This window comes from Bombyx mandarina, chromosome 16 (genome assembly GCF_030267445.1).
Source record: "Bombyx mandarina strain Sakado chromosome 16, ASM3026744v2".
NCBI lineage: Eukaryota > Metazoa > Arthropoda > Insecta > Lepidoptera > Bombycidae > Bombyx > Bombyx mandarina.
Window position 1 is genome coordinate 6,469,056 of NC_143222.1, and position 14,946 is coordinate 6,484,001.

General features: G+C 39.0%; 1 protein-coding gene across 2 annotated transcripts; it reads left to right on the forward strand.

The window, feature by feature from the left end:
• Window positions 1-929: 929 nt before the first annotated feature.
• Window positions 930-14,744, forward strand: LOC114246761 (glucose dehydrogenase [FAD, quinone]). Of its 2 annotated transcripts, none has more exons than XM_028179444.2 (12): window positions 930-999; window positions 3,019-3,075; window positions 4,710-4,952; window positions 5,351-5,522; window positions 5,983-6,182; window positions 6,988-7,115; window positions 9,618-9,795; window positions 10,218-10,475; window positions 11,163-11,317; window positions 11,764-11,929; window positions 13,907-14,099; window positions 14,557-14,744. In XM_028179444.2, the coding sequence occupies exons 2-12, from the start codon at window positions 3,058-3,060 to the stop codon at window positions 14,670-14,672; spliced, it is 1,827 nt and encodes a 608-aa protein (XP_028035245.2). In that variant the 5' UTR covers window positions 930-999; window positions 3,019-3,057; the 3' UTR covers window positions 14,673-14,744. The 2 variants fall into 2 exon arrangements, with proteins under 2 accessions (XP_028035245.2, XP_089589837.1); XM_089733711.1 differs by lacking the exon at window positions 930-999 and adding an exon at window positions 1,658-1,864.
• The last annotated feature ends 202 nt before the right edge of the window (window positions 14,745-14,946 follow it).

Below are 14,946 nucleotides of genomic sequence, written 5' to 3' on the forward strand. Positions count from 1 at the left end.
AGCCGTGCTTCGCAGAATCTACCACCGGATCGGAAACGCGACCCACTGAGAAGATCCGACGAGAAACTCAGTGGGCTGTGTCTGAGGGTAAATTTATTCGTCGAGCCCTTCGTCGCAAGCGACGGGTTCGACGAGAACGGTGACCGGTTGTATTGCACAAAGGCTGTAGTATAATTGTTATCGACGGACTGGCCAGAGCTTTTTGCTTCTAGAGGTAAAACTCATGAGCGTAGGTAACAGATTGGTAGCATTTGCAAAAAGATGCACTAAGACAAACCATGTCAAATCCTTAAAAATTACGTCATAGCGACTACGACCGCTCTGAAAAGAAAGAAACGACTGAGAAAAATAATACTCCGTCACCAAGACCTCGTTCTCTTCAGGATAATTGCGTACAGGTCATCTTTTTTTTATTGCCCTTGTAGGCAGACGAGGAAGCTGGTGCAAAAACTGGACCAAGGTGGTCACGACCCTCAGTAATGAGGAAACGACAAAGAAGAAGAAGGCAGACGACCATACGGCCCACCTGCTGGTGAGTGGTTACCGTCGCCCATGGACTTTAGCAATGCCAGGGACAGAGCCAAGCCGCTGCCTACCGTTGAGTACTCTCTCCACAAGCCTCGTTAAAGTGAGTTGATGACAAATTCTACACTTGTGCCTTATTTACTTTGCGAAATATATTTTTTTTTTTCACGCACTATGGCTGGAAATTATGAAATTTCCATAAAACATGCGTTGTCCTTGTGTATAATTACAACAGTCATGCTTAACGGAAGCTAATTATGCGATGTAACACAAAAATTGTCGGCTTACGAGCCTTGTTTGTGCGTGCTTACACGAATATTTTGAATGCATTTAGTGTTAGAACATCATCGGGGTCGATATCCTAAAACCTGAATCAGGGTTTTGTCGTCAGTGCCGAGCTCGTCCTTTCAAAACATTATACGACACAAAGCTCCCTGCACCATACTACAACATACATTCATAATTAGAACAAATGTGAGTACTTTTTTGATTATTATTTTAGTCTAGCAAAAAAAAAAAAATTTCAAATTCTTTTTTTTTTATTCGTTTGACAGCCGAAGTTTTGTTTGCAACATTTTTACTTTCTTTCTTATTCAATATGAATTTAGCGCCACGTCTTACTACAAACGAAAGCTGCTTTAAAATTAAATAATAAGCTGTGATTGTGATTTATAATACTAAATTTGAGTCATATAATTTAAAAGCTTAGGTTTGAAATGTAATTTTTTTAAGCTTTTCTTAAATAACTTCAATTATAAATTTGCATAAAATTAATCGTAAATCCTAGTGCGTACAAAAAAAAACTTAAATTTTATTACAGTAGAGCAAAGATGAGAGACTGCGCTTTTATTGTACACTAGCGGCCCGCTCCGGCTCCGCTCGGGTCTTAAACAAAAAATCCAACGATATTTGACGTTGATTTATTTTTTTAAATAAAAGAACTCTTATTGCGGCATAATTATAATAGTTAGACATATGCTGTCGCGACACTTTTGATGTGAAACATCTATAACCGCACGTAAAATCGATTTCTGGCGTGGCGACGCATGCCGTGGCTATGCGTCGCCATGCGCAATCGACTGTGCCATCGTAAGCCATCTCTCTCGCTACACTGAGCTCGTGTATACTCCGTAGTATATACAGTGTTGTTTACTACAGTACACACAACCTGTGTTTAACTTGAAAACAAAATAAAATTATTTTTTCGTAATATTTTATTTTATCATTATGACATATTTAGTTCCTATCACAATCTGCTATTTTCTGCATATTACTTTTACAAAATAATGTCGATGTTTCACATCTGCCAGTCGTCCCGTGACAGCTCACATTTTTTTTTGTAAGTAATAATGTTTTCTACAATTTCGTAGTACATTATTTTATTCTATCATCAATAGATTTTGCTCGGTTTTTTTTTTTTTATAACATACATACATACATTTAAAACATTACGTACGTACCTGCCACCAAATGGGATATCGATGCAAAACGAGTGGTTGCGCCGACCCTCTCAGTTGATAAGTTGTGAAAGCCCGGCAGACTATCTCTTTAAAAATAGTCTAAACAAAACAAAGAGAAAACTATCACAGCAATCATATTATTTATTTAGATCCATCATTTTGAAAACTGTCACGCTAGCCTGTATGTACGCGTTATTAAATTCATAAGTAATTGTTTGTTCTAATTATCTTGTTAGTGTTTGTTTCCGGTAACATTTCAGTTGATAGTTAAAATATATATGTGAATTACAAAGCACATATACAATCGCGAACATGATGTCTCTTTCTTATAAAACATGATGCAGTTTGATTACTATCTGTAATTAAATCACGAAACGTCTGATTTAAAATAAATTACAATTTAATATTCGGATTTGAATAAAATTTTTTTTAAGGTGCATTAATATTTCAAAAGTTAGTTTAATGATTGGCATGTAGACGTCCACTACTGGTAATGTAGCTTTCCCCTGTCCCATGATTTGCCATAACGCTTTTGTTACGTGGGGCAAATCAGTCGGGACGACAGCGTCGTCCATATCCGATGGCACGACGGAATTTTATATATTATAATTAGCATAACAATCCATTCCGTCATTACATGTAACATTAACATATTAACAGTAACATAGTAGTAATATTTTATAATATGTAACATTCCGTCCGTTCAATTAGATCTAATACCAATTGTTCTTCTCAGTCGTATGCACTCTTGGTAGAGTGTGGTCATTATTTTGGGTGGTGCGCTTCACCAGACGTCGCCATTTCTTCTAATTACAATAGCTTTTTAAAATTTATGTTCCTAGTCATTTAGAGAAACGTCTATATGTTAACGCTACCGTCACACGATTATTTAAATTATGACAAGTCATTTAATATTCATAATTCCCAACATATATAAGAAACAATTTCTTAATTCAGCAATTAAGTTTTTATTCGATACTTTAGGCGTTCGCCGAGACGTAAAATACTACAGTAACAATTAAATTTCTTTTAGGATTAATCGCTTCGTTATTTTCTACTTTAAGCTTCAAAGATGATATTAGCTCCAGAGGTAAGTTTTATACCTAAAGTATTCAATTAATTTAGATGGAAATAAATTATTTATTTCTCTTGTTACCCAAATGTGTAAGCAGATTATTTAAAGCAGATCTCATATAACTTTCTTGATGGGTTATACGGATAGCTTACGGAATAGCTTTTACTGGTGGTACGATCTCTTATGAGTCCGTACGTGTAGGTACCACTACCTCGCCTATTTCTTCCGTGAAGCAGTATTGCGTTTCGGCTTAAAGGGCGCGGCAGCCTTTGTAATTATACTGAGACCTTAGAATTCACATCTCAAGGTGGGTGGCGGCATTTACGTTGGAGATGTCTATGGGCTCTAGTAACCACTTAACACCAGGTGGGCTGTGAGCTCGCCCACTCATCTAAACAATAAAAATAAAAAAAGCATCCAGGCATATATTTGTCTAAATAATATTAATGAAAGCAGATGGCCATGGACCGGCTCTCCATTTATTGCAAGTATTGGGTACTTACAGTAACTGAAACTTGGCCGTCTAAGTATTTCTTTTGTCTTTTTATAAGTTTACCTAAATTAGGTGCCCAATGTTTGCCCACTAACATAATCCGGAATGTCTCTGTCTCCCTAACTGCTTTCATACAACAGGCCTGCAACATAACAAGGGTGGTTAAAATGCCATCAGTATTTAATTTTGTAACAGATTAACAACTAGGGAATTAAGTAAAAAATCAGGATACAAGTACATGTATAGTACATGTATATCCGTATTTTTTTAATAATACTCATACAAAAATAGGTAATAGACGAAACTGGTAAGCACGATTTTTTTCTGTTTGTTTTCACCCCATTATTGTTAAAGTTATGTGTTAGAATTTTTATCAGTTTTCCGAAATCGTAGATATAAATAATTAAAAGTTACTTTTACGGTTTGATTTCACGTTTTTATTAACATCATATTGATTCCGACGTTTTGAATACTTTAGTTTGAGACGTCACAGACGTCTGTTTTGTTCTTCATTTAGTTTTTTTTTTTTTTTTTTCGTAAACTCAATACGGGAGTCTAAATGAATTTCAATCATTGATTGATATCGATTATCACTTAGAAGACCAGTTCCGGAACGATATTATATATTAAAAACTAGCTGACCCGGCAGACTTCGTAGAGCCTCGATCGATAAATAAAAGACCTAAACTTTTGTATAAAATAAACTTAAAACAAACAAAAGAAATACGTCCGACGCCGCGACGGCGGACACATCAAAGGAAAAACAAAATTGTTATTTTTATCTAATTCTGAGCATTTCCGTATTTACCTACCTTTTAAACCTTTTCTGGACTTGTACAAATATTTCAAGACCAAAATTAGCCAAATCGGTCCAGCCGTTCTCGAGTTTTAGCGAGACTAACGAACAGCAATTCATTTTTATATGTATAGATAGATAGATATAGATATTACAACGTACATGTCACACCTTAAGACATGATATCTTAACTGTATAAAGATTGTCCTAGTCTTTAAACTGGAACACATAAACTACTTCTAAGAACTACTCACTCCAAGGAGTGGGTTCAAAATATGCCCTACGAGTAGATAGCCCCTATTAAATCCTTAGAAATAATATCAATAACGATTACTAATTTTAAAGTCATTTTTCATTTAGGAGTGCGGCTGTCCGCTTATCGAAGAAGGAATCTCTATAGAAAACTCGCCGATTTGCAGTGGAACTCTGCTATTTATGGTATTACTCGAAGGGTACATCCGAGGACGTTGCAAAATCGCAACTCCTTGCGCTAATGTGAGATCCGCTGAACAACTGGATGCCCGTTACGATTTTATTGTGGTGGGCTCAGGTCCGGCCGGAGCCATTGTTGCTGGAAGACTCAGCGAAGATAAGAATTTTAATGTAAGTTTAATCGAATATATTAAACGAATCTCGTGTTTAATTGTGTTATTTGTTGGCTAGATGTCTCGCGTTTGATACTATTTACAGCTGCTATTGGTATTTCAGCGAGAGTTTTTGTTATGATATTATCAGTGTGTAGCAGGTGACATGCAAGTTGTTCTACCAACTGTGTGTTTTTGCGCACAACGACAATCATAGTGAATCGATTTTTCCTAATCACAAACATAAAAAAATTGTATTTAGAGGCCACATTTTTAGTTTTACCTGTTGACTAAATTGTGAATCATTTTATACTTTTCTAAATGTTTCAATTGTTCGAGCAATTCTACTAAATATTAACCTAATTTACTATTTCTGGTTCCTACATTACTCGTTTTACTCAATATGATACGCTTTAGGTACTATTACTGGAAGCCGGAGGTCAAGAGCCTACGGGAGCACGCATTCCCTCTTTCTACAGAGCATTCTGGTCGAACAAAGAGGTGGATTGGGATTATAGAACTGAGCCCGACAACTATTGTCTCGACCAAGGCGATAAAGGATGTCTTTGGCCACGAGGAAAGGTTCTTGGTATGTTCTACGTATTCATTTTACTGGTGGTAGGGCTTGTGAACCCGCACGGGCAGGTACCACTGCTCTGCTTATTTATGCCGTGAACTAGTACTGTAAAACGGAGACTTCGAACTCATGTCTCAAGGGGGTGGCGGCCAACCCATTCATCAGATCGCTGAGTTTCTCGCCGGATCTTCTCAGCGGGTCGCGATTTCGATCCGGTCGTAGACTCATTCACGAAGCAGCTGCTCTGGAGGCGCTCGGGCAGCCGTTAGCAAAATCCAACCCTCTGGACTGAACTTTTGCTCGCACACCTGCTAAAAAACCTACTTCCTTCCCAGAAAAAAACATTCAGATCGTCGATCTACCCAATTTTAATTTCACCCGCTCAGTGGCAGTCTTTCGCTTTACCTTTACCCCCAAACTTAGGTATTTATTTATTTTTTATGTTTTTAAACTACATATATTATATTCTCAGGTGGATCAAGTCTCCTTAATGGTATGATGTACCATCGAGGCCATGCCGCTGATTACGATGACTGGGTGAAGCTCGGTGCTGAAGGTTGGTCATGGGAGGAAAATCTTCCATACTTTGACATGACCGAGGGGAACAAGGAAATTGGAACTATAGTGAGCGAGAAACACCACTCTAGTTTAGGGCCTTTGCCTGTTCAAAGAGTAAGTATAATATGGTTTTATAAGTACATATACTACAAACTGCTTCAAACTTTATTTTAATATGGCTGTCATGCAAACAAAACTGTGACGAACAATGTTATTATACGTGCGTATGTATGAAGCTAAGTTTCGTGCTCAGTGGTGTGCATATGGTATGGCCTATGTGTAGCAATGGACTACTATAGGCTTGTGTACTTAGTGCTAGTTTTTCAACTTAACACCACACGTAGGGGCACTATTGGGGCAACTCCATAAAAATTGTAGTTAACTTTTACGCGATCGAAAAGTTAAACGCGCACTAAGCACACTAATGATAATGATGATGATGATGATGATGACGTGCGTATGTCCGTCTCGGATTCCCACATTACATGGAATCGTGGTACAGGCCCAGATGCCTTAGTGTGACTTGTATTATTACTATTTGTTTATGATAAAAATAGTAAATATACATTGTTAATGTATGATGATAACGTCTTATTATAATTTATGGAATCTAAATTAGAAAATGTATACTAAATTCGGTAGGTACGTGTAACATGTTTTATTACACACGTGTTTTGGCTTCATCGGAATTACAGTTTTGCGAGCGGGTGGCTACCTACTTGTCTTCCATCCTTCTTGAGCCTTAAATTGGCAAGTCAGCATAGGACTTATAAACTCCTTAGTGCACCACAGCATGAGGACTGAGCCCCACCCCACCCCCTATTTATATCTTTTGTATAATTTATTTAAGTATTAATCATTTCGGCCTCCAGAACGCTTGCCATTACGTCTTTTATGAATACAAATAATTTCTCTTTAGTTCCGTTACCAAGGTCCAGCCGTTTATAAACTATTGGATGCCCTCAATGAAACTGGGTTCTCTATCATAGCTGACATGAACAATCCTGAAACTCCCGATGGATTCACCATAGCACAAGCGTTTAACGAGTAAGTATAAGTCCACTGATTTCCTCGCCGGATCTTCTCAGTGGGTCGCGATTCCGATCCGGTGGTAGATTTAGTGAAGGTTGCATCATAGGTAGAAGGTTGCAAGGTAGAGCAGATATTAGCAAATTCTCTCACGCTGTGCTCCGTAAGCTTGTCACCTAATCAAGCTGAAGCTAGAATAATCCCTCAAGGCTCCTGGCAGATAGTTAAGCAAATAAAGTAAGTACAAAAGGAATCTACTAAGACCGACATAGTTATGACAATACTTGTTAAAAAAAATTAGGTATTGTTGTGTTTGATTGATAAATAATATTGACCCACTTGGTGCAAATCGTCTACCAGAAGCCATAGATGTCACAACGTGAATGATGTCGAAAATGTCTCCAATAAAAAGCCTAACTAAAACTATCGATCAAAAGATTAATGTCCGTCCTGTACATCCTAATCACACTTCATTCAAACTTTCCAACATATTTTCTGTAATAAAGTTAATAACTTTGTCAACTCAATGTCATCATGTTTTCCTCTATTTATACGAAGCAGCGCACGATCCAAGTGATGTTAAATAAGTTTAGCGAAGCCCATGAACCCACCTTGAAACATGAAGTCGATTGTACCGTAATAGGTTCACCCTACCCTTAAAACTGGAAAGCATTACCAAAATATTGGTGTACTAGCGGCCTGCTCCGACTTCGCTCGGGTCTTTAACAAAAATTTCAACGTCGTCGTTTTATTTTTTATAAATAAAAGAACATTTACTGCGGCATAACTATAATAGTTAGACATATGCGGTCGCGACACTTTTTGTAGATAATAATGTGTTCTACAAAGTCGTAGTGCATTATATTATTCTATCATCAATTGTTTTCGCAGGGCACGCGATGTAAAGAATATTTTAGGTAATATTTTTACACCTTGGGTTAAATTATTGGAGTTTTAATTCTTCTCAGTCGTATGCACTCTTGGCAGAGTGGTCGTGGTCATCACTTCGGTTGGTGGTGCGCTTCACCAGACGTCACCATTCCTCGCGTACCGCGGCCCTTCTTGTGCACTCGCTAACGGGACCGTTTAGAGCTGCCTTTATTTGGTCGGTCCATCGTAACGGTGATCTGCCGCGCGGTCTTGTACCCTCTATCATGCCCTGCACCACAAGGCGCTCAACTGAGTCGTCACCCCGCCGCGACACATGCCCGAAGAAAGTGAGAATGCGACCCTGAACGATGGAGGATAGTCGCTGCTTGATGCCGAGTTCCTGTAGAATTGACTGATTCGTTCTGAACTCTGTCCACGATATTTGCAGCATTCTTCTCCAGCACCACATTTCGAGAGCATCTATCCTCTTTTTCTCACTTTCTCTCAATGTCCAAGTCTCAGCAGCATAAAGAAAAATGGGGAAGACCAGTGCTCTTACAAGTCTGATTTTAGTGGCTTTAGTGATATTTCGATTCCCCCATATTTTCTTCAGCCTGTCCATGGCTGACCTCGAAACAGCCATACGCCGCTTGATTTCATCAACGCACCCGCCCGTGTTCGATATCAGTGCACCTAAGTAAATGTATGACTGTACGACATCGCAGTTCGCAATTTTTGTGACCTCTGGCGAGTTATTATTAGCACGGTCGACAATCATGACACTTGTTTTGTTGCGGTTAATTTTAAGTCCGAAATCAAGACTGACGCGTTCCACTCTACCGCGTAGCTCTTCCATCTGGCTAACACCTGACGCGACTAAAGTGATGTCGTCTGCATAACGAAGATTTGAAATCTTCCGACCTCCGATAGTTATTCCATCCGACCAGTTTTCGAGGGCGATTCTCATTATAAGCTCCGTATATATATTGAACAGGAGCGGTGATATAATACACCCTTGGCGAACTCCTGCGCTAGGGTGGAAGTGACGCGATAGAATGTCATCTATTCTAACTGAAGCTGTTCCTTCCTCATAGAGTCGCCTCAGCAGATGGACCAAGTGTTTGGGGGTACCCATGGCCAAAAGAGTTTCCCAAAGTTTTGGCCATTTGACAGAATCAAACGCCTTAGAGAAATCCACAAAGCATAAGTACGTAGGCTTGTTGAATTCCCGGGATTTTTCGATGATCTGTCGAACGGTTAATATTTGTTCTCGTGTACCTTTAACCTTCACAAAGCCGGCCTGTTCAGGAGCAATTTCTTTAGAGAGGTACGATTTAAGGCGCTCGTTAACGATACGCAGCAATATCTTGCATGCGTGTGGAATCAACGCTATGAGAGTTTTAATAAGGAGTTTTAATAAGGAACCCTAATTTTTTTTTAAAAATATTATAGCTGTATGTCACTTGGGAATAGTGTAGCTTCCAAACAGTGAAAGAATTTTTCAAATAGGTTCAGTAGTTTCGGAGCCTATTCAATACAAACAAACAAACAAATCTTTCAAAAGAATTATAGATTAGTGTAGAAGTATAGACATTGAAACAACCTCTTTTCAAGAGAAAGTCTACAGTTAAGGCTTTTATTAAACTGCAGTAACGGCCAGAGATACACAACAGCGCGCGCGTACCTGAAACCGAAGTCAGAACGACCGAACCTGACAGTGAAACTGGGAGCGCACGTTACAAGAGTCATAGTGACCGACAACACAGCCACCGGCGTTGAGTTCATCGACTCCGACGGAAATTCAAATATCGTTTATGCTTCTCGAGAGGTATTTAAATCATCACTCATCAAATTTACTTATCAGAAAAATCTAATAAGCCTAAATCTATTCTAATATATAAATCTACAGTGGCTTTTGCGGATGTTCCGTTATAACTACTGAACCATGCATCCGATTGACTTGAAACTTGGTATCCATGTAGAAAATACATGTACTTAATGGATAGGCTAATATTTATATGAGTGTTGGACTCCCTAATAATAATGACAATAAATAATAATGTTAATTTTAATGCCCAGCGAAGCGGGCGAGTACGGCTAGTACTTTATATTGATCATTCAAAAGCTCCAATGCCTATTTTCGAGATAAAATTGTTGAACAAAAAAAATATGAACCTTTCCCATTTATTAATGTATGTAAAAATGTATTTAATTAAAGCATATTGACAAGAATACCTAATGTTTCTGTAGGTGATTTTAAGTGCTGGAGCGTTAAACACTCCCCACATTCTTTTGCATTCCGGCATTGGACCCCGAGAGACGCTAGAGAAGTACAACATTCCAGTCAAAGCAGATCTCCCAGTGGGTTTGAATCTTCAGAATCACGTTGGTGTTACTGTATCCTTTATACTGCCTAAACTCAACGACACACGAGTCTTGGATTGGAGCACGCTTGCCACATACTTGTTGAATCAGGAGGGGCCTATGACGTCCACCTCAATTACTCAGGTGGGTTCAGAAAATAGACATTGTTTTTTATTAACTAAACTAAATAACCAAAGCTGGTGATGGATTTTCTTCGCAACAGAAACAGCTAGAACAGTAGTAGCAACCAGAGAGTGCTATACAACACACCCTTTCAAAAAGCCTTTTTATTTATTAACGCTGGAATTCAATTAAGAATGTTCCCTCCTACGAACAGGAATATAAAGGTGTGACATACCTAAAAATCCACATTAGCTGCTCCATGAAAGCTACTTTTCAGTATTGACCCTCAAAACAATCTTTTATTGGACGAAAAACTGCCTTATATTTCCTCGAACTTAACCTTAATCACCCTCACGGATTTCTTTTTGAGATACTGGTGACTGCGTATATACATGTTAAAATTAGGTGGGTTGCGGATCAGCGGGATTCGCATCTGTTCTTGTCGTCTGTAAGTAGGAACTGTAGGGTCAAGAGTTCGCGCATCAGTTAATTCTAATTTATTTAATATCTATCACTATTCGTTGACTATAACAACGACAAAAAAAGGAGAATCATCCCACCGACTTGGAATATCAAATTATTATATTTTACTTTTACGGTTTTATGAATTTACTATAATAGATTCATTATAAATATAGGCGAGAACAAAATATTATCGTTTGACAATAATGATTTATATTATTATAATTAGACGACGATTAATTTTAGGTAACAGGATTGTTGTATTCAAGTTTGGCGGACAAAAGAAAAAAGCAACCTGACCTTCAATTCTTCTTTAATGGCATGTATGCAGAATGCTCCAAGACGGGCTTCGTGGGAGAGACTATTGACAGTGACTGCCAAGAAAGAGGAACAAATATTACGTAAGTAACTACAAAAGTATTGTATTAAGTGGCGATTTTGTAGGCATATCTAATGTGGACCTTATATTTTTCTTTATTGCATTGATGGGGGTACGAGCTCAGGGTCCACCTGGTGTTAGCTGACTACCGGAGCCCATAAACATCAATAATGTAAATGCCACCGCCCACCTTGACACATGAGTTCTAAGTCTCAGTTTTACAGTACAGCGGCTGCCCCACCTTCAAACCGAAACGCATTAACGCAACGCTGTTTCACAGCAGAAATATGCAGGATGATTGTAGATCTGACTCACAAGGGGCCCTACCATCAGTAATATAGAAGGATATTCACAATTTCGTTTGAAAAAAATTAGCATACGACCTTTCAACCGACAACCTTACCCTTGGGGCAAGGTCTGTCTATAAATAATTGATAGCACAGGATTACAATTATCAAATAATTTCAGAGCCAATGCAGTGGCGCTCCTGCCAAAAAGCAAGGGATACTTAACGTTGCAGTCTTCAGACCCACTAGTTTCTCCATTATTTTATCCGAATTTCTTCTCACATCCTGATGATATGATCGTGGCCAAAGACGGACTCAGATATTTGAAAAAAATATCTGAAAGCAAGGTGAAGTACCCGATCCACCAGTTATACAACGAAATATACTCGTACCAAAAATACTAAAGAACAATATTAAAATTTTATTAAAGTCGCCTAAGCAATTAAAATAGAAGGGCCCTAAAGGAAGGAATAGAAGGAATATGATTATTTACGACACTACAAGCACAGTGTTGATCAAATTTAGGCACTCATTAACCACATTCGCTAAGCTGCGATATGAGATCTTATCGAAGGGTACTAGAGATCAAGCACCCGTAACATAGATCCCCTCTGACTTGCCTATTGATTATCTGGGTGTACGAGCAAACGGAGTATTCACGGTCACACCTGGCGTAAGAAGGTTACCAGAGGTCATAGACATCGTAACGTGAAAATCGTTACCCACATTCAGGCCAGTGTGCTTAGTGCATGTTTTTTAACGTTCTCGATAGCGTAAAAGTTTACTCAAATTTGTATGGAGCTGGAGTTTGCCTAGGTTTTTTTTTATTGCTTAGATGAGTGGACGAGCTCACAGCCCACCTGGTGTTAAGTGGTTACTGGAGCGCATAGACATCCACAACGTAAATGCGCCACCCACCTTGAGATATAAGTTCTAAGGTCTCAAGTAAGTTACAACGGCTGCCCCACCCTTCAAACCGAAACGCATTATTGCTTCACGGCAGAAATAGGCAGGGTGGTGGTACCTACCCGCGCGGACTCACAAGAGGTCCTACCACCAGTAATTACGCAAATTATAATTTTGCGGGTTTCATTTTTATTACACGATGTTATACCTTCACCGTGGAAATCAATCGTGAACATTTGTTGAGTACGTATTTCGTACGTAGATTCGAACACCGGTGCATCGCTCAACACAAATGCACCGGACGTCTTATCTGTTAGGCCACGACGACTTCAAACTACGTGTGCCGCTAGGGGCGCTGTTCCAACTACCATACTAATTTGAGTTTACTTTCACGCTATCGAGAATTTTTAAAAAGTCGCACTAAGCACACTGAAGTCGAAATCTCAATTGTATTGAATAATGGCTGTTTCCAACCCTTCGGAACAGGTGGAAGGCAAAAATAGGTAGAACGGTGGTATTTACCCGTGTGGGCTTACAATACACCCCACCACGAGTAAATTCCGGTTGCTAATCGCAGTACGCTGATAAATATTTAGAGATCGATGCTACCCAATCTCCTATGAATCCCTTACATAGAACTCGAATACGCATTCGTGTTATTAAGCCTAATCGAGTACTTAAATCCTGTTTTTTTTTATACCACACCACCAATGAATAAAAAACTTGTAAAATTATATTTATTTGTCATTGACTTTATATCTAGTTCTCGTCATTAGACGCTGCGGAGAATTCATGATAAACATTACACTACTATTTTATTTTGCCTAGTTTGAACCTTTTTTTTTTTTTTTTTTTTTTTATTTTGCCTAGTTTCAACCTGAACCAACCCTAGATAAGCAGATGCAATATATTATTATAAATTTAGATTTCAATATACTATGTAATAATTTTTAAAATTTTAGCCAATAATTTCATAGTAAAGCCTTTAAGAACTTTACCTCCACGAATTGAACGAAAATCATAAATTTATCGCAACAAAATTAAATAAGCCCAGCTACCAATGAAATCAAATAATAATTCGTTAAGCACCCCCATAGACACAGCCCACCGAGTTATCGCCGGATCTTCTCAGCGTTTCCGATCCGGCGGTAGATTCTGCGAAGCACTGCTCTTGCTAGGGTCAGTGTTGGCAACTCTCCGGTTTGAGCCCCGTGAGCTCACCTACAACGTTAGGGTGAAGCTGAAATAGCCAAGGCTATCAGCATAGGTAGGGAAAAAAAAAGTTAAGCAGTAGTAAAAAGTACCTACATACCTACACACAAAGAACAACACAGTAGTGATATTTCTTGTTCACGTGTTCACGTCTCACTAAAGGTAAACATATAATTTGTATATGAACAGTATTATTTGTCTTACAGATCCTAGAATCAGAATATGGCATAGAACTAGATCCCGAAGCGACTGATGAGTGTAGTGAGACCTCAGAAGACTGGTCAGATGACTGGATGGAGTGCATGATCCGATTGCACACTGATGCCCAGAATCATCAACTCGGCACAACCGCTATCGGCTTGGTCGTCGATCCTCAACTAAAAGTCTACGGAATTGAAGGTTGGAAATGATATGCCAAAAAATACGTTAGGTTTTTTTTATTGCTTGGATGGGTGGACGAGCTCACAGCCCACCTGGTTTTAGGTGGTTACTGGAGCCCATACACATCTACAACGTAAATGCGCCACCCACCTTGAGATATAAGTTCTAAGGTCTCAAGTAGTTACAACGGCTGCCCTACCTTTCAAACCGAAACGCATTACTGCTTCACGGCAGAAATAGGCAGGGTGGTGGTACCTACCCGCGCGGACTCACAAGAGGTCCTACCACCAGTTTTTAGGCAGACGAGCATACGGCCCACCTGATGGTAAGTGGTCACCGTCGCTCATGGACGTCAGCAATGCCAGTGGCAGAGCCAAGCCGCTGCCTACCATTAAGTACTCTCCGCAAGCCTCGTAAGTCTAGGTACATCGTTAGGTACATATTTTCGAGATATTTACCACCATGTTCTCTTTAGGTTTGAGAGTTATCGATGCATCGGTCATGCCGTCACAGCCGACGGGCAATCCCCAAGCAGCGATCATGATGGTCGCCGAGCGAGGCGCGGCTTTCATCAAAGACACTCATTCCTAAAACGACGGCTGTTCGTGTTTACGAAAAAAATATATTTGAAAATGGAAATAAAGACTTGCTAAGCATTTGTGATTAACTCTGTTTTAATAAATTCAAAATTCAAAATCATTTATTTCAACTTAGATGTCAGTATGACACACTTGTTGAATGTCAAAATACAAATAACAATGTTAACTCTACCACCGGTTCCAAAAAAGCCACAGTCCTGAGAAGAACCGGCGAAACAAACTCAGCGGGCTTTTTTTTTTTTGTTTTTTCTCAAATATTTTCTTTT